The sequence below is a fragment of the Sinocyclocheilus rhinocerous genome, unplaced genomic scaffold, assembly GCF_001515625.1.
Source record: "Sinocyclocheilus rhinocerous isolate Xijiao unplaced genomic scaffold, SAMN03320098_v1.1 scaffold1595, whole genome shotgun sequence".
Classification (NCBI taxonomy): Eukaryota; Metazoa; Chordata; class Actinopteri; order Cypriniformes; family Cyprinidae; genus Sinocyclocheilus; species Sinocyclocheilus rhinocerous.
In genome coordinates, this window is record NW_015655715.1 from 627,985 (window position 1) to 647,112 (window position 19,128).

The 19,128-nt window shown below is 35.6% G+C and overlaps 2 protein-coding genes across 2 annotated transcripts in view; one reads left to right on the top strand and one right to left on the bottom strand.

Annotated features, from left to right (window-relative positions):
• Positions 1-19,128, top strand: part of LOC107718904 (guanine nucleotide exchange factor DBS-like) — a 75,292-nt gene that overhangs the window by 30,785 nt on the left and 25,379 nt on the right. Inside the window, exons 9-21 of the mRNA XM_016526159.1 lie at positions 104-218; positions 347-466; positions 1,535-1,726; positions 3,198-3,389; positions 4,090-4,267; positions 4,545-4,648; positions 4,931-5,019; positions 15,121-15,187; positions 15,840-15,955; positions 16,046-16,094; positions 16,187-16,246; positions 17,532-17,647; positions 19,024-19,093. Of these exons, the coding sequence (XP_016381645.1) occupies positions 104-218; positions 347-466; positions 1,535-1,726; positions 3,198-3,389; positions 4,090-4,267; positions 4,545-4,648; positions 4,931-5,019; positions 15,121-15,187; positions 15,840-15,955; positions 16,046-16,094; positions 16,187-16,246; positions 17,532-17,647; positions 19,024-19,093 (1,468 nt within the window). The remainder of the gene's footprint in view (positions 1-103; positions 219-346; positions 467-1,534; positions 1,727-3,197; positions 3,390-4,089; positions 4,268-4,544; positions 4,649-4,930; positions 5,020-15,120; positions 15,188-15,839; positions 15,956-16,045; positions 16,095-16,186; positions 16,247-17,531; positions 17,648-19,023; positions 19,094-19,128) is intronic.
• On the bottom strand, positions 10,875-14,443 carry LOC107718888 (lactosylceramide 1,3-N-acetyl-beta-D-glucosaminyltransferase A-like). The gene is made up of 2 exons (XM_016526139.1): positions 14,333-14,443; positions 10,875-12,629 (listed from the first exon to the last, which is right to left on the bottom strand). Exon 2 carries the CDS (start codon positions 12,347-12,349, stop codon positions 11,198-11,200), a length of 1,152 nt encoding a protein of 383 aa, XP_016381625.1. The 5' UTR covers positions 12,350-12,629; positions 14,333-14,443; the 3' UTR covers positions 10,875-11,197.

Genomic DNA, 19,128 nt, shown 5'->3' on the forward strand with positions numbered 1-19,128 from the left:
CTTTAAAGCCTGGTGTCATCTCATGTTCCTCTGTGAAATCTAATTCACTTCAGCTCCTCTGACATGCACACTGTAAAAGCGTTTGTTTGTTTGTTTGTCTCAGGTTGTTAGCGCAGCTCGATGAGACGGAGAATGCGTTTGAACAGTTCTGGTCGAGGCATCACCTCAAATTAGAGCAGTGCTTACAGTTACGGCACTTTGAGCAGGACTTCAGAGAGGTACGGTGCAATGGATGTGCTCAAATGAAGTCTCTGTAAACTTAGTAGGCAGCCATTATACCAAATATCCCTGTAGCGGTTGTCTAGTCAACCAAGCTGAACTTGGTCTGTTTTGTCCATTGCATCAGGTGAAAGTTTCTCTGGATGGCCTGACGGAGACCTTGCTGGGCCTCTCTGACACCGGGGACTGTGTGGCTCGGGTGGAACATCTACTGGGCGATCTGAAAACCTTGGAGGACAAAGCTCAGGTCAAAATCGTTTGAATCTAAAACCAGGCCTGGTATGCAAAGCAGTTATTACAGCATACAGGGCTCAACAGTGAGCATTTGTTCTGCTGACTGGTTTAAACCAGTAGTTTAGATTTTTACTTTTACCCAGTCACTGTATAAATCCCCCCAATCACTGTCCAAATACATATTCATATATTTAAATATATATATCCTATACACTACCGAACAAATGAATAGTTAAAATACGTAAATGAATAATTAAATGTTTTTGAACAAAGGCTGCAAATTTTACAGTCAAAACGGTAATGTTGTGAAATATTATTAGAATTTAAAATAGCTGTTTACTCTTTTAATATGTTTTAATATATAATTTATTTCTGTCATGGCAAAGCTGAATTTTCAGCAGCCATTACTGCAGTCTTCAGTGTCACATGATCCTTCAGAAAACTAATATGCTGATTTGGTGCTTAATGTTTTGTTGTGCTGCTTAATATTTTTATGTGAACATGATACACTACATTACAAAGTTTGGGGTAAGTAATAAAAAAAAAAAAAGAAGAACACTTTTATTCCGCAGGGACACATTCAATTTATTAAAAGTGACAGTAAATACATTTATAATGTATAATATGTATATAGACAGTTGTCTCTTTTGTTTCTTTTGTTTAGACATATTTAAATTAGCATAGTTTGCCACAGCAGTGTTTGCAAGGAATAAAACCACAAGTATACCTTGAAAGGACCTGCAGTACTGGTTGCCAACTTGCATGTTTTCATGCTCATCCTTAACATAGAATGCTGTTTTTTAGATTATTAGATTTTTATCTTAACTCTATTAATCAGCCAGCTTATCTAGAAAGACACTGCATATTTTTTTTTTCTTGGCCTTTTTCAGAATGCCAAGAATGTGCTGATATTGTGTGAAAGCATGCGGTAAATAAAACTGAACTTCAAGAACGAATAAAAGACACAACCATAGTGTTGCTGCTGTTGTGAAACTGCAAGTCAGTTACTAATGATAGTCAAGATAGCAGTGTAAATCATTCATAATGTATTGAGCTTTACTGTGTTTTTCGATCTGTACAGGAGTCCTTGGAGAAAGCTCAGCTTCACGCTCAGCATGGTGACCAGCTCATTCAAAGTAACCACTACGCCGTGGACTCCATTCGGCCGAAGTGTGTCGAACTGCGTCGGATCTGTGATGACTTCAGCAATGAGGCCAAAAAGAAACGTGACATTCTGACCAAATCACTTGAAATCCACAAACGCATCGATGAGGTCCGTGAAAAAAACTAGCATCCTACTAAATTACCACACGGTCACCTTAACATTGATTTTTTTATCTTTGGATGATTAACTCAGGACATGACAAAGGGGTGATTTTGAGAGATGACATTGTCAGAAGACAAATACATTTACAAAAGTGTAAAAACCGTAAGACTAGATTTTGCATTATGTATCTTGAATTAAGTTAGTTAAAAAAAATTTTTAACCATTTTTAGAAAATTTAGTTTCATTTAAAAGTAAAGCAAGAAAAAAGTTAATGAAAATTTAACTAAAGAAGTGTACCATTTTGCTTATGTATATAGTCATTTCACTCGGCGGCCATCTTTGAAACACCTCTCAGGCATTCAAGTGCAGCTCCTATCCCTTTGAATGGGGAAACATCAAATTCTACAAAACTGTTCACTAAGTTTACGATTAAATTTCATATTTGAAATCACCAATGAAATCTGACAACAACTGTCTCATAAATGTTGTTTCTTTCGCTCCAATAACGTTAAAAAAAGCTTATTTTTCAGGCTAGACCAGCCAGTGCATAAGCGCAGTTTTAAGTGCACGTATCTGAACGCTGACTGTTTCTATAGCAACCGGACTTCTAACGGCAGCTGCAGTGACGCCACTTTACCGATTGGCTCTTTTATTCAGAAGGCGGGGCTTCCTTCGATAGAGCCGCTAAATTGAGCGTTGCCTTTTTTCCCATTCAAAACTATATACGAGTGACACGTTTTGGGTATTCTATAGTCTTTCATATAGTATATTATTTATATACTATTATAGTATCTATTAATATTCTGAATTAGCTTATTTGAATATTTTCAGTTTTCATTTTAATTTAAGCTTTAATAATTGTATGTGCTTTTGTCACTTGTTTTGTCATTTTTTCTAAATATTTGTATTTATTTTTATTTCAGTTTTAGTGGTTTTAGTACTTACATTTCAACTTATCTCAGTTAGTTGCCAAGGCAACTAGTATTTCTAATATTTGTTCATGTTTTTTTAAGTTTAATCTGATATTTATATTTTATTTTTCGTTTTCATTAACGAAAACTGTTTTATTGTAGTTTTACACAGTTAAAAAAAGGATTTTTCAAAAAAAAAGAAAGAAAAGAAAAGAAAACCAAAGATTACTAAAGTATGTTTTACAAGAAAATGCTATTTCAATTTTTCCACTTTAAAATTTCATGTTTAATTCAGTAATTGTTTGTTAAATTTACTATCAATTTCTAATGGTTTCTACAGCAATTTTTTTTTCAGTGTAGGTAACAATTAAAACACCATGTGTCGGTGACTTAAATTAGATCTGTTTGCATAATAAATAAGAATTATTACAGCAGCTTCCTGCTTCCTTTTTTAAGGGTTATAATATTACCAAGTTAAATAACCTGCACTGTTCACCTTTCTAGTTTTAAACTGGGTCCAGGACAAAGAGATGCATTGATGTGCCTCTGTGTTTGTGTGTTGGCAGGTAAACCAGTGGTGTGAGAGTGGAGTTTATCTGTTGGCCTCTCAGGCTGTAGACAGATGCCAGACCCAGGAAGGTGCAGAAGCAGCGCTGCAGGACATCGAGGGGTACATGAACACAGCCAAAGAGCAGCAGCTCAGTCACCTCAAAGACCTCAGCAACCAGTATGAGATCGTCATCTCAGAGCTGGTCAAGGTACAAATGAAGCTGATTACAGCTGAATACATTTGTACACAGTTAAATCCAAAAGTCTATTTTTATTCATTAATAAAACTGTTGGTAACACTTTACATTAAGGTTTCCTTTGTTAACCTTATTTAACTACATTAGTTAACATGAACTAGCAATGAAAAGTTCTTATAAAGCATCAGTTAATCATTTTTAATGGTAATTTCATTATGTACTAATACATTTTTAAAATCAAAACTTTTATATGATATGATATGATATTACTAACAATAACTAACAAAGAACAGGTGTATTTTTATTAGCTAACATTAATAAAGATTCATAAATGCTGTAACAAATGTATTGCTAATTGTTAATTAATTTTAGTTAATGCATTAACTAAGGATGTTTATTGTGGAGTGTTACCAAATTGTTTCTTAAAAATATTATAAATTACATGATTATTATTATTAAAGAAAATAGTAAATTATATTAAAATGAACTGAAATTATTCAATGACTGACCTAGAAATAGTACTGAATATTAAATATTTTTAATTTATTTCAAATTTGGTTTGAATTTTTGGAGACTTTTGGAGTCCACTGTAGTTGTAATTATACCGGTCATCTGTTTCTGATAAATAACTGATATTTTATTTGAAGAAATAAAGCCAGTATTGCATTTTTCTCTAATCTTCGTACTTCCACTCTTATCTCTTCCCATGCAGATCAAAGCTCAAACTGCTCTGAAAAGACTGGATGACGTTCAAAAGATGTTTGAGAAAAGACACGCGAGTCTGAAAAAGCTGTCTGCAAAGCAAACAAGGCCAGTGCAACCTGTTGCACCTCGACCAGAATCTTCACCAAAACGCCCTTCACCTAAAATCCCACAACCCACTGCACCTAGTGAGTTTAAAAGAAACCACGTATGTTGACTGAAATGCATGCATATCCAGACTGCTTTTGATTAGTGGTATTTGTTTGTATTCTTACCACTCAATGTTTTTTCCCAGAAGCATGTCCTCATTTCAGGTTAATAGGCTGACAATTAAATACCTCTCATTGGGGTTCCAGTTCTCATATTAATGCAAATATACTGATGTCTCTGACAGGAAAACATTAATGTTAGGCTTTGTATCCTGAATTATTTAAGTGGAAATTATGAATGTTTTAAATTCGACAGCATCAAATCGCAAAGCTACAGAAAACTTCAGCGCCAGTAAGCAGCCCAGTGACACAGAGTTGGCAAAAAGGAAGAATATTCGCAAAGCCAAAGGTGGCATCAAGGTATATCAGTCCCCGTCAGTTACATCTGAAATAAATGAAAGAGTTTTTTTTAAACATTCTAAAATGCATTTAAAAACCTAGTTAGTCTGGGATTAGTTCTTGCCTTTAAAAATAATTTCAAATAGTTTACTGTATCATTATTACTAGGGATGCACCGATACCACTTTTTCCAGTGCTCGCCCGATACTGATACTTTTATTTTTGGTACTTGCCGATACCGAACATTATACATTCGGCTCATACATAAAGCCGTTTTTCTTTCAACTGAATCCTGATCCACAGATCGAAGTCATGCATGAAGGAGGGCAAGGGGGTTCGAGTCATGTTCTCATGAGCAATGAAACAGAAGAGTCGCTTTCAAACAGACGCAGGTAAGAACATGTCTTCTGAGAAAGAGCGTCTTACACAACACAAGATTTTCTGGTAAAATCACCGTAAGGTCAAGTATCTTAAGCACTTGAATTGATTTTTACAGGGACTTAATGTTATAGCTAAATGTAAATGTGTCATCAACTTGCATGGCTTTTTTATTGATTCACATTCAATTGTATCCTGTTCCCAACCTTCACACACTGTGGAAGTCGATGGCTACCGACCGTCAATTGTCGCATAATTGCATAATATTTTTGCAAGTTTTGCATGGTAGCATTTTATTTTTTCATTGATTCACATTCAACAAAACCCTGTTCCCAACCTCCACACATTTCTGAAATTTCATTTCAAGCTTTCCACTGTCACTGTTATCTCACTGGTAACCATGTATTTCACCTTTGAAAACTTTTGACATCACTCTGACATAAAAGCGCCTGACATTCAACAACACTCATCTTTGTGACAATTGGGCAAAATCTTTTTATAAGAAACTATGACACCATCAAATTGTCGGTTTCTGTGCGAGTATCTGTTGCAGCATACTTTTTAATGTGCATAATGACTCATTCTGTAAAAGCAATTGACCTTATTAGTATTTTCTCTGTCTGTATAAACCTGAAAAAGTTCTGCCTGGATGCAAACTTGTAATTGGTTATATAGTAGAATATCTGATACTTTTTATGTTTTAATAGACTTTTATTTCATGTTTGGTGTAATTTTACGGCTCTCAAACTGAATAGATGAATGTAATAAATTCGCTAAAGATGTTTAAGCGTGAAGAGAATATACCCACTTCCTCCGTTTTACACATTTGGCAGACTACAAAGCATCGTGCATTACAAACATCTATACTCTGTTTGCAGAACAGGAACACTCCCGCATGCTATTTCTCACTTTACTTACTTCCTGTCTTAGCAAAAAAGCTTTTCTAACGTAACTGTGAAGTTCTAAATTTTGCTATCTTCCTTTAACACATTCATGACTTGGTCTCTTAGCCTTTGGTCAGAGTATCGTTTTTAAGGAACTCTTTCTCAGGAACATTATTGTAGTAACGGCAGCTTTAATTGTTTTATTTTATTGGATAAAAAAAAATGTTCTTAATTTTATACATCCACTTTTAGTTGCACTTACTCAATGTTTTTTTAGTTATACCATCCTAGTTACAATATATTGAGTGGATTCCAGTATGTTCAAGACTACACTCTAAAAAATGCTGGGTTAAATACAACCCAGTGATGGGTAAAATATGGACAAACCCAGCAATTGGGTTGTTTTGTTACTGCATTTTTTAGAGTGTATTATTGAAAAAAATGAAAACATCTGTATTAGTGTTTATACACAATAAAAATTAATTAATTAATTAATTTAAAAAAGAGTACTGGTTATTTTCCGCCAGGACATTATCTGTTAATTTTACAAACATTTCTGTTTACCCTAGAACACTAAGCAATGAAGTGCAAAATTTAAAATACAGGTAAAACACCTGTAAAAAATCAATACAGAAAAAAACCTTCATATTAATACAGTACCATGTGCCCTCTTTGTATGGATTGTTTTTTTTGTTTTGTTTTTTACATTCCAGTTATATTGCGCATTTAAAGGGATAGTTCACCCAAAAATGAAAATTTGATGTTTATCTGCTTACCCCCAGGGCATCCAAGATGTAGGTGACTTTGTTTCTTCAGTAGAACACAAACGGAGATTTTTAACTCCAGCCGTTGCAGTCTATCAGTCGTATAATGATTGGCAATGGTAACAAAATCTATGAGAGTAAAAAAAACATGCACAGACAAATCCAAATTAAACCCTGCGGCTCGTGACGACACATTGATGTCCTAAGACACGAAACGATTGGTTTGTGCGAGAAACCGAACAGTATTTATATCATATTTTACCTCTAATACACCACTATGTCCAACTGCTTTGAGCGCGCGCACAGCATCCGGTGCGTGAGGTGTGTACGCGCTCTGGCGTAGTTTACGCAAGTAATGTAATGATACAAACCTATACTCAGGGTTTGAAATTAACACCCGCCAACCCGCCAAATGCGGGTAAAAATCAGCTATGGTGGGTAACGCTGTCAAATCACTAGCCAATTTGGCGGGTTACTCTTTCATAAGAGACTACGTGATGAAGTCTGGTTAGCCCAACACAGGCTTTAGTGTGCGTGCGCATTTAGAGTGCGTTCTTTCCTGGTTCTTTCACTGCATGATTCAGTATATTAATATGCATTAAGAATGATCACATAATTCAAGATAAGGGGGCAGAAAATGTATATATTTATATAATTTCATACAGTTAATATCACACGAAGAGTGCCGTTTTTTTTTTTTTAAAGCTTGGTTACAAATGTGATATTGATTTTATACAACAGTTCAATAAACAATAAGTGAGTGAAAAAGTTAATTTCAATCCCTGCGAGAAACCAATAAAAAAACCTCAACATAACGGAAACTCTTTCAAATGTCAAAAATAACTGAACATTTACCACTAACAGGTCTTTCTCTTTAATCAAAAACCAATTCAACTTACTTTTACTTTACTTTACTTTTTACTTTTAGTCATTTAGCAGACGCTTTTATCCAAAGCGACTTACAAATAAGAAAAAGTAATTAAAACTAAAAGCTAAAACTCTATAAATACTATATATATACACACATTTAAGAAAATAAAAGAATAAAGTAATGCTGGGAACAAAAAAAAATCCCGTTTAGTTTCAATTTATGCAACTAAAATGATTCATGTAGTTTCGACACAAATGGATTACATGGATTACTCTTTGACTTTTGAAAGGGAAGCTGTGGCATACTTTTCAGTAATGGAGTTTCTTAAGCTTATTAAGCTTATTAAAATTGAATAAGCAGCAAAAATAATTTGCGTAGGTTTTCAACCCCACTATACTAATCTGGATAACATACTTTGGTACAGGAGGAGTCAAAGAGAGTCAAGCTGCATTAGAAATAATGGAATGAACACTTTAATTGATTTTAACTCAGAAAGATAGTGGGGAAATAAAAACACGGATGGCAATGTCCATTTTTGGCAGTGTTTTCGCATATTGAAGACTCATTCTTCTTATTCTAATTATATCTCAGTGGTGATTCTTATTCTATTCGGTAATACAGTAATTTCACGTTATAGTACCAAGAATAAGATAGTTTTGTATACGGTGATGAGATTTGAGGGTTAGTTGTCATGATAATAATGTCACAATGCAATAAATCTCAATAGGCTTTGATTTATTGTAGCAAAATGTAAAATCCTTCTTCACAAGTAGCACCATTTTAATCATCATTTCATTGAAAGGTTTGAGAGCTTTAAGCAGAAGCATATGACATTTGCAACATGAAAGAAAGTCCACACTCTCTAATAGCATTCCACAGTGAAAAGTCTTCCTTCTTAGTCTTATACCGTTACGATGGTGTAATACATAGGAACTGAAACTAACAGTACACCAGAACAGAAACTGACCACAGCTAAATCTCACGAAACATGTCCAAGCCCATTTTACTCCAATGACTGTAAAAAAAAAAAAAAAAAAAAAAAAAAAAGGATTAATGGTACTCCTCTGAGACTCTCCACCTGCTTTTCAAAATAAAAGACTGTCACAAGTCGGTTGTTCAAGATCGGTTTTGTCTTCTACACCTCATTTAACATCGTTATTAAAACTTACGCAATAAACTAATCAAAAAGACAAAATACAGTTTATGAATTTTTTAAGGCACTAAAGACATTGTCTCTTTATGAACTATATTTTCAGCCTTACAGTATAGCTAGTATATTCTATGTTCCCTGTTTATTTTTGTATGTTTATTAAACCGTTTTGCTCATAGTAGATAAACGGCCATTTCGTAAGTAATAGATGAATTCAGGTTTTACTGTGCTTGATTCCCATAAACCTGATCCACACACACACACACACACACACACTCACACTGAGAGTCTGCGCTGGGTGGCAGCCAAAGGAGGGTGTGCAGACAAGAATGGGATAGGGTGCAATGGGAGGAGGGGTGTGTGCACTAATCACACTGTCCCTGTCCGGCTGTTCTTACCCACACGCTCACGGGAAGGAAAACAAAGAGCCAGAGATGCGCGTGGATTTACTGGAGAGGACAACAAAAGAGGAAAGACGAAAGTAACGTCTGATCAGATCCGTACGGATATGAAGATCGCGCTGGGATGTGGCGATCTGTTGCTGTCATTTTAAAGAAATGTATTAACATGGATGTCTGTATAACTGCTCGTACACTGATCTGTTCACGTGCACTGTGAGAGTTACATTTTTTTTGGCTAGTAGAAGTTATGAATGGCCGGTAACTTAAAAATTTTGTAGCCAAATTGGCTGGTGAGTGAAAAAGTTAATTTCAATCCCTGCGAGAAACCAATAAAAAAACCTCAACATAACGGAAACTCTTTCAAATGTCAAAAATAACTGAACATTTACCACTAACAGGTCTTTCTCTTTAATCAAAAACCAATTCAACTTACTTTTACTTTACTTTACTTTTTACTTTTAGTCATTTAGCAGACGCTTTTATCCAAAGCGACTTACAAATAAGAAAAAGTAATTAAAACTAAAAGCTAAAACTCTATAAATACTATATATATACACATTTAAGAAAATAAAATAAATGAAATACTTCATTTCAAACACTTCATTTCAACAATTACTCTCCTGATCCAGCATAAAGTAATGCTGGGAACAAAAAAAAATCCCGTTTAGTTTCAATTTATGCAACTAAAATGATTCATGTAGTTTCGACACAAATGGATTACTGTAGGTCAACTTTGACTTTTGAAAGGGAAGCTGTGGCATACTTTTCAGTAATGGAGTTTCTTAAGCTTATTATAATCAAGTAAATTGAATAAGCAGCAAAAATAATTTGCGTAGGTTTTCAACCCCACTATACTAATCTGGATAACATACTTTGGTACAGGAGGAGTCAAAGAGAGTCAAGCTGCATTAGAAATAATGGAATGAACACTTTAATTGATTTTAACTCAGAAAGATAGTGGGGAAATAAAAACACGGATGGCAATGTCCATTTTTGGCAGTGTTTTCGCATATTGAAGACTCATTCTTCTTATTCTAATTATATCTCAGTGGTGATTCTTATTCTATTCGGTAATACAGTAATTTCACGTTATAGTACCAAGAATAAGATAGTTTTGTATACGGTGATGAGATTTGAGGGTTAGTTGTCATGATAATAATGTCACAATGCAATAAATCTCAATAGGCTTTGATTTATTGTAGCAAAATGTAAAATCCTTCTTCACAAGTAGCACCATTTTAATCATCATTTCATTGAAAGGTTTGAGAGCTTTAAGCAGAAGCATATGACATTTGCAACATGAAAGAAAGTCCACACTCTCTAATAGCATTCCACAGTGAAAAGTCTTCCTTCTTAGTCTTATACCGTTACGATGGTGTAATACATAGGAACTGAAACTAACAGTACACCAGAACAGAAACTGACCACAGCTAAATCTCACGAAACATGTCCAAGCCCATTTTACTCCAATGACTGTAAAAAAAAAAAAAAAAAAAAAAAAAAAAGGATTAAGAAAAAGGCTGTTATTGGGGCCATTTTTTAAATTATTATTTTCATGTTGATTAAAAAAATATAATAATTAATTAAATGCTAATATTGGTTTTAATATTGGTTTTACTAATATTAAGTATTAATTACATTTTATTATTCATTTTCTCCTTATTTTTTAGTTTTGTAATTCTCATTCTCAATTCATGATAATTATAGTATTTTTTTATTATGGTGATTAGAATTTGTGGGAAAAATCATAACAGTTTCAAAATCACTTTATCTATTTTTATTTTATATGTATACCCTGGGGGGGGGGGATTTTGGAGTGAAATATGACCTTGACAAGTTTTGTGAGACTCATGTCATGTTCATGTAGATAATATGCGTTTGATGCCTATCATGTTTCCATCGCATTCATGCTCTCTCGCCCGACACTGTACATGAAAAAATAAATAAATACAAATTAAAATTAAAAAAGCATAAGTGCAAAACAAATGCTTAGGGCGCATAGCTTTTGAACTTTATTATGAAATGACCAAATATTTAACATTTAAAGCAAAAGTAAACAAAAACAAACAAACAAACAACAAAAGCTGAAATACTGCTCGGACTTCATAAAGCTCACAGTGCATCATGTAAAAGCTGCCATGCATGAATACGTGTTTGTAAAGTACGGCTTACAAAGCAGCTTCATTTTCACAGCTGTACAATACAGTTTCCCAACCAGTCCAGACGAAAAACCTTCTACCTGTGGGGCGGTAGCAACCTTCCACAGATACCTGATATCGTTCTCGTGTCCATGAGAGGTGATCATTTTTTCATAGATGCACGGGTGATAGGGCGTTTTCCCCTCACCCGAAAAAAAAACATGTTCCTGAGGAGAGACGCCTACTGCAATGGCACAGATACCCATGAAGACATCATCGATATACATAGAGGCATTCAGAGATAGCGTGGCCTGATAGATTTTGGCTGCTACGTCGCCAGAGACAACGTACCCCGCCCCGGCGGTGTAATCTGGGTAGGACGACCACTGGTACATATCGAAGGGCATGTAGTACTTACTGTCCCTGCGCCGAACGGGAGGCGCCCCCCTGTGCACATGGCCGACCCAAAGGTTGCGCACGTTCTGTCTTCTGAGGTCCTGAAGGTAGCGTACCAAATTGGGCAAATGGATGAAGACGTCATCGTCAGCAGACATGAGGAAGCGGGTGTGGACGCAGTTCTCGTGTGTCCAGCGGAACTGAAGCAGCAGTTTCATAGTGAGGTTGTGAAATGTGTCAAGAAAGTTCTGCTGAACCAGGTCACCATGGTTCATGTGCTCCTTGTGCAACTCTTTGTGCATTTTTTTCTGCTGCAAGCTATCAGAGAGCACGTCAGGGTGAACTCCCATTGCAAACACTACTTTTATGATAACACCCAGCTTGTGTCTTATGTAGGACTCGTTGCCCCAAGTGGAGCGTATGGCCTGTCGTCTTCTGAAGTTTCCTGGTGAGGACTTCACAAAGAGAAGAAGCAGCACGTTTTTGTCTTTACAAATGTCCTTGTTGTTTAGCAAATACGGGTAGCTACCAAACCTAGCGGCTTGCTCTGGGCTGACGCTGAGGCTTTTGTGGATGAAATCATAGCTGTTGATTAGGTAGCGGTAGGAGTACGACTTCACGTGGCTCACAACGTGGTGGCCCACATGGTCCCAGCAAACCATAAGGACAGACATGACACAGCACATGGAGACAAGCTGTAGAAAATGCCATTTTTTCACCCTTCTGCAATTCATGAACATTCTGCTAGGCTGCGGACGCTCTCGACCCCTCTTTCTTGTCAAGTCCAGTAATGCAATCCAGATGTACTGCTCTCAATGATTTTCCAGGAATGGGTTTGCCTGAGTTCCATTGTAGTTATCTCAATGCAGATGGGTTGGCCTACCAGAAGCATTAACCCAAAACATTTTCCGCCTTTTTGAGTCCATTTTTTTTTTTTTACACTTCGCAAAAAACGTTAATTCTTACGTGCTTTCGGAGTGAAGACAATCCACTAAATGGCATTAACACTGTATTTGTGTTCTGTAAAGAAAGAAGAATGATTATTTCAAAGGGTATAGAGATTATAATCATAATTTAAGAAACAACCTTTATGGCCTTTTATGAAGTTAATTCATTGAATTGGCTCTTTGTTGATTATAAACGATATGAAACTGATAACAATAATAGCAAAAATACATTTAAAATATATTTATTTTATTATTTTTAAACTGTAAATACTATATATTTACACACACTAACATTAAAAAGTTTGGGGTCGGTAAGATGTTTTTTTTTTTTAGATGCTAACCAAGGCTGCATTTATTTGACTAAAAATACCGTAAAAACATAAATATTCTAAAAATAAAGATTCTACAATATTACGTATTCTATTTTTATATATTTTAAATCTCATCATTTATTCCTGCTGAATTTTCAGCAGCCATTACTCCAGACTTCAGTGTCACTTGAACCTTTAGAAATGATTTCTGATTCGGAATGTTTCAATCCTTTTTTTCCAGGATTCTTTGATGGATAGAAAATTCAAAAGAACTGCATTTATTTGAACTAGAAGTCTTTTTGCAACATTGTAGAAATCTTTACTCTCACTTTAGATTTTTTAATGCATCCTTTCTAAATAAAAGTATTAATTTCTTAAAAAAAAAAAAAACATTTAAAATCATGGCAGTCACATATAAGCTATTTGCTTTCAAAACAACATAATTTTTTAAACAAATGCTGCCTATTTACAGCATTTGTTGCAATAGCTCATTCAAAACCTTGACCATGTGGGGGGACTCTGCGAATCGATCTTGTGAATGAAAGCAATCGTCGACTCAGCGCTACGTTGAATAAAAGAAGGCTTTAAACCACCGAACACTGATCTGCTGAGTGCTGTACAAAACATTCACGACCACGAAAAGATCATTACAGCAGCAAATCTACTCAAAAGGCACGACACAACAACAATGCATGTCATAATATCCCAGGAGCCAGGAGTGCCAGGAGCAGGAGGTATCATCTGACAAACTGGATCACCTATTCACACCAGCTGTTCTGTGCAATTATTATACATTAATGAAGGATTACAAGAAAAGTTATACATAAAAAAAGATTATTAATGTAGATTTTAATACGTCTCTGCTTTGTGTGCTGTGCTGTACAAATGAAGTTGGTTTCCTTATTTTCATTATCTTGTCATTTTTTGTGAATTTATTCACTAATTTCAATACTGTTTTGTGCCATTAAAAAGTATATTTAATCTTCATGACCTGTTCAACTCCTGTTTATTTTTAAGTTTTGCCCACTTTATCTCTATGATCACAATCTCTTATGACATTTCATCAGCAAGTATTTTTCAGCTGTATTTACATTTTACTTGCATTTTAAATGTTATAAAACACCCTAAGTGACTCCTATGAAAAACACCCCAAGCAAAAGTTCACATTTAAATAGCTCAGGCAATCATATGATACTTACAGCATGTTTAAAAGAACAGACTGATTTCACCCGAAAAAGGGCTTGGTGTTTTTTTTTTTTCTCTCTCTCTCTCTGAAAATCGCATTTAATACTCAGACTTCACAGTTACTGGGTAAATTTAGCATGAGGTCTGTAAGGCTTGACATACCAATGGAAAGACATTTTGTACTTGGCTTCCAGAAGTTAAATCTTTTTTTGCTGTTTTCAGAAAGATCTCCTGGCAGAAACTCTGTTTAGTCAAAAACTAAGTGAAATATATGACTTACCATCGAGACTGTGGCCCATCCATGATGTAGTAAATGTGTAAAAGTATTTGTTTTTGAACCCTGGACTTCACTCGTATTGTTGCAACTGTTCTGAAAGCAGTAGTGTGTAGCTGCTAGATGAGCTTGTATTTGAACGGGAGTGTTTCCTTATGGGTGGGAGGGGGGAAAGTACATGCCTCTTTTTAAACATTGGCCAACTTCATCATATGAACAAACTGTGAAAAGAGAGCCTTCTCTGACAGAAACATGGAACTTGGGTCATCTGATGCACATAAGCAGGCCACTCCTCAGCACAATAAATGTAATTCATTGGTCTTGGTCTGTGTTAGAGGAGAGCTGGTTAAGACAAAATAAGATCCAATAAAATCTGATTTCTGAAGGGTCATTTGAGGTGTTATAGTAGCTCGCATTTTATAGGAAGAACAAAATGTTGAAGACGTTTTGAGTTTTAGTTCCTGAATTGCAACAAACTAGTTGAGATTTTAGCAATGACACAGAAATGAAAACTGAGCTGCCCTTTTTTCGTTAGTGCTAGATGACGTGTCAGTGCTCCAGATTTGCAAAATATGTTAAAGTGTAACAGCCATCATTAGTAGCTTTGTTTATTTTCGGATGTAAAAAGAAGTATTCTACAAACCTTACCTGACACTATATAGTTGGATGGCTTTATGAGAGTCATGTTCATACTGAAGCTTTCATCTTCAACAGTGTCTCTCATCACACCAATGTTCTGACCTTTGTTTGACAAAATGCTGATTTTTAATTTTTTAATTTTTAATTCTCAACAGCCACATAATGAATGAATTGATTGAGACGGAGAGGCTGTACGTGGAAGAGCTGCAGAGCATTATAGAGGTACATGTATCTTTCAGTTCAACTCAGGAAACAGGAAATGTTGTTGCAAACTGTTGCAGTTTGACTGGCACACATTGCAAATGCATGTAGCGTTCAAAATGTTGGGAACAGTAAGATTTCTTTTAGAGAAATGAACACATTTACTCATCAATGACGCATTGAATTGATCATTGACAGAGTAGAGATGTTACAAAAGATTTATATTTCAAACAAATGCTGTTCTTTTGATTTTTTTCCTTTTATTAATCAAAGAATCCTTAAAAAATGCACCACAGTTTCCACAAAACATATTAAGCAGCACAACTGTTTTCAACATTGACAATAATAAGAAATGTTCCTTGAGCAGCAAATCAGCATATTAGAATGATTTCTGAAGGATCATGTGACACAAAAAATTGGAGCAATGGCTGCTGAAAATTCAGCTTTGCATCACGGGATATATATTAAAATATTTGAAAAACACCTATGTAATAATGTTTGACAAATGTTAAAAACCTAATAAATTACTCAGAATCTCATACAGATCTCATACAAATCACAAATAAAAAATTGTACAAGTAATGTAAATGAATGTCATAAGTGCATCAGCTTTAGTTATATCAGTTGAAATATTTGACTGCGGTTTTGTTGTCATGTTTATTTTTTTATGCAGGGATATGCCGCCGCACTGAATGACCCCGAGCTGTTCTACTTGATCCCACCATCTTTGGAAAACAAGAAGGAAGTCCTCTTCGGAAATCTGCCTGAAATCTACGAATTTCACCAGAAGTAAGGAAACTTTTTTTTCTGACACATCTCCAACTTAAGGACATAATATGTGCTTTCTAGCTTGTCAGAACTAATCATTTGCTGGTTCAGTCTGGTAGACCACCTTGGACAAGCAACAAACCACCAGCTGTTCTTACCAGTTTGCACCAGCTAGAAACCAGCTGCCATGTTCCAAAACACTGCTAGCAGCTCAAGCTGGATTTTTCAAGAAGGGATTGCACCCTTTTCCAGTATGAGCCAGACCCTCCCCCAATATGCTCCCACATTCCTGACGAGGCTCTTGGACAACTGGTTAGGCTAGTTTCTTTTCTGATACTTCCATATAGAGGAAACTTCACACCCACAATTCAAGGAAGTCATCTTAACCACAAAGAGTTTTTTTGTATAGTGAGTGAGAGACAAACAATAATGTGTCGGGAATGGGGGTGGGGTTTTGTGGATTGTAGTATTGGATTGTAAAGTCAGTGTCACTAATAATCCATAGGGGCTAGCTGGCCCGTTGTTCGGCTGGCCTCATGCTACCGATTATTCTTGTAGAGTTCATTGTCTCCCACCTGGCATCGGGTTACAGCAAAGTCCAGGATTATGGCAATGACAACCCCCCGAGCAAGTTTGTGTGTCTCCCCAAATGCCTTTCCCCGGCACCTGTTTCTACCGCATCAGTCAGTTACAGATAAACAACCGCTAATCATTGCTCATCATTCCCAGCTGTAGCTTTGTTTTTGTGCTTTTATGTCAGTAATGAAAGCGTGAGTTCTCAAAGGCTTTTGTGTTTGTTGTTGATATTGGACATTCATTTAGTTATTGATTTGTTTGACAGAGATGAAATATAAACAGGCTTTTCTTAGAAGTCATGCAATGATTCAGTGAAAGGAGAGTGGAGGGATAGTTCACCCAAAACTGAAAATTCTGGCATCATTTATTCAACCTCCTGTCTTTCCTTGCCTGATTTTTTTTTTTTTTGTGCAAAATAAAAGGGGAAGTTTAGAAGAATATTAATGCTACTCTTTTTCATATAATGAATGGTGACCAATCATTAGACTTAAAATATTATATTATATTATATTATATTATGTTTTATTATTATTATATTTTGTTAATATTATTATTATATTATACTACTTGTAAGGTGCTTCTTTGTGCTTTTTGGAGCTTTACAGGCCCTGGAAAAGAGCAATCTCTCTCTCTCTCTCTCTCTCTCTCTTACATTGAAGAAATAAAACTCTACTGTTTTCAACATTGACAATAATAAGAAATGTTCCTTGAGCAGCAAATCAGCATATTAGAATGATTTCTGAAGGATCATGTGACACAAAAAATTGGAGCAATGGCTGCTGAAAATTCAGCTTTGCATCACGGGATATATATTAAAATATTTGAAAAACACCTATGTAATAATGTTTGACAAATGTTAAAAACCTAATAAATTACTCAGAATCTCATACAGATCTCATACAAATCACAAATAAAAAATTGTACAAGTAATGTAAATGAATGTCATAAGTGCATCAGCTTTAGTTATATCAGTTGAAATATTTGACTGCGGTTTTGTTGTCATGTTTATTTTTTTATGCAGGGATATGCCGCCGCACTGAATGACCCCGAGCTGTTCTACTTGATCCCACCATCTTTGGAAAACAAGAAGGAAGTCCTCTTCGGAAATCTGCCTGAAATCTACGAATTTCACCAGAAGTAAGGAAACTTTTTTTTCTGACACATCTCCAACTTAAGGACATAATATGTGCTTTCTAGCTTGTCAGAACTAATCATTTGCTGGTTCAGTCTGGTAGACCACCTTGGACAAGCAACAAACCACCAGCTGTTCTTACCAGTTTGCACCAGCTAGAAACCAGCTGCCATGTTCCAAAACACTGCTAGCAGCTCAAGCTGGATTTTTCAAGAAGGGATTGCACCCTTTTCCAGTATGAGCCAGACCCTCCCCCAATATGCTCCCACATTCCTGACGAGGCTCTTGGACAACTGGTTAGGCTAGTTTCTTTTCTGATACTTCCATATAGAGGAAACTTCACACCCACAATTCAAGGAAGTCATCTTAACCACAAAGAGTTTTTTTGTATAGTGAGTGAGAGACAAACAATAATGTGTCGGGAATGGGGGTGGGGTTTTGTGGATTGTAGTATTGGATTGTAAAGTCAGTGTCACTAATAATCCATAGGGGCTAGCTGGCCCGTTGTTCGGCTGGCCTCATGCTACCGATTATTCTTGTAGAGTTCATTGTCTCCCACCTGGCATCGGGTTACAGCAAAGTCCAGGATTATGGCAATGACAACCCCCCGAGCAAGTTTGTGTGTCTCCCCAAATGCCTTTCCCCGGCACCTGTTTCTACCGCATCAGTCAGTTACAGATAAACAACCGCTAATCATTGCTCATCATTCCCAGCTGTAGCTTTGTTTTTGTGCTTTTATGTCAGTAATGAAAGCGTGAGTTCTCAAAGGCTTTTGTGTTTGTTGTTGATATTGGACATTCATTTAGTTATTGATTTGTTTGACAGAGATGAAATATAAACAGGCTTTTCTTAGAAGTCATGCAATGATTCAGTGAAAGGAGAGTGGAGGGATAGTTCACCCAAAACTGAAAATTCTGGCATCATTTATTCAACCTCCTGTCTTTCCTTGCCTGATTTTTTTTTTTTTTGTGCAAAATAAAAGGGGAAGTTTAGAAGAATATTAATGCTACTCTTTTTCATATAATGAATGGTGACCAATCATTAGACTTAAAATATTATATTATATTATATTATATTATATTATGTTTTATTATTATTATATTTTGTTAATATTATTATTATATTATACTACTTGTAAGGTGCTTCTTTGTGCTTTTTGGAGCTTTACAGGCCCTGGAAAAGAGCAATCTCTCTCTCTCTCTCTCTCTCTCTCTTACATTGAAGAAATAAAACTCTAATTCTTTTGAAAAATATGAAACTCTTTTTCTACCAAGCTCCCTCCTTTCCTTTTTTTTGTGCCATTTCCCTGCCTGTTGTCCTCTCATTCCCTCCAGTTATTTATTTTGTTTCTGTACTCATTTGTTCCATTATGTTTTGACAGGACATTTCTCAAAGAGCTGGAAAATTCTGCAGAAAAGCCGGAGTTAGTAGGAACATGTTTTTTGAAGCGGGTGAGTGACATCATGAAGATGTGGTCTGTGAAATA

Coding starts and splice junctions, on each gene's coding strand:
- LOC107718888 (XM_016526139.1), bottom strand. CDS start 12,349: ATGTTCATGAATTGCAGAAGGGTGAAAAAATGGCATTTTCTACAGCTT.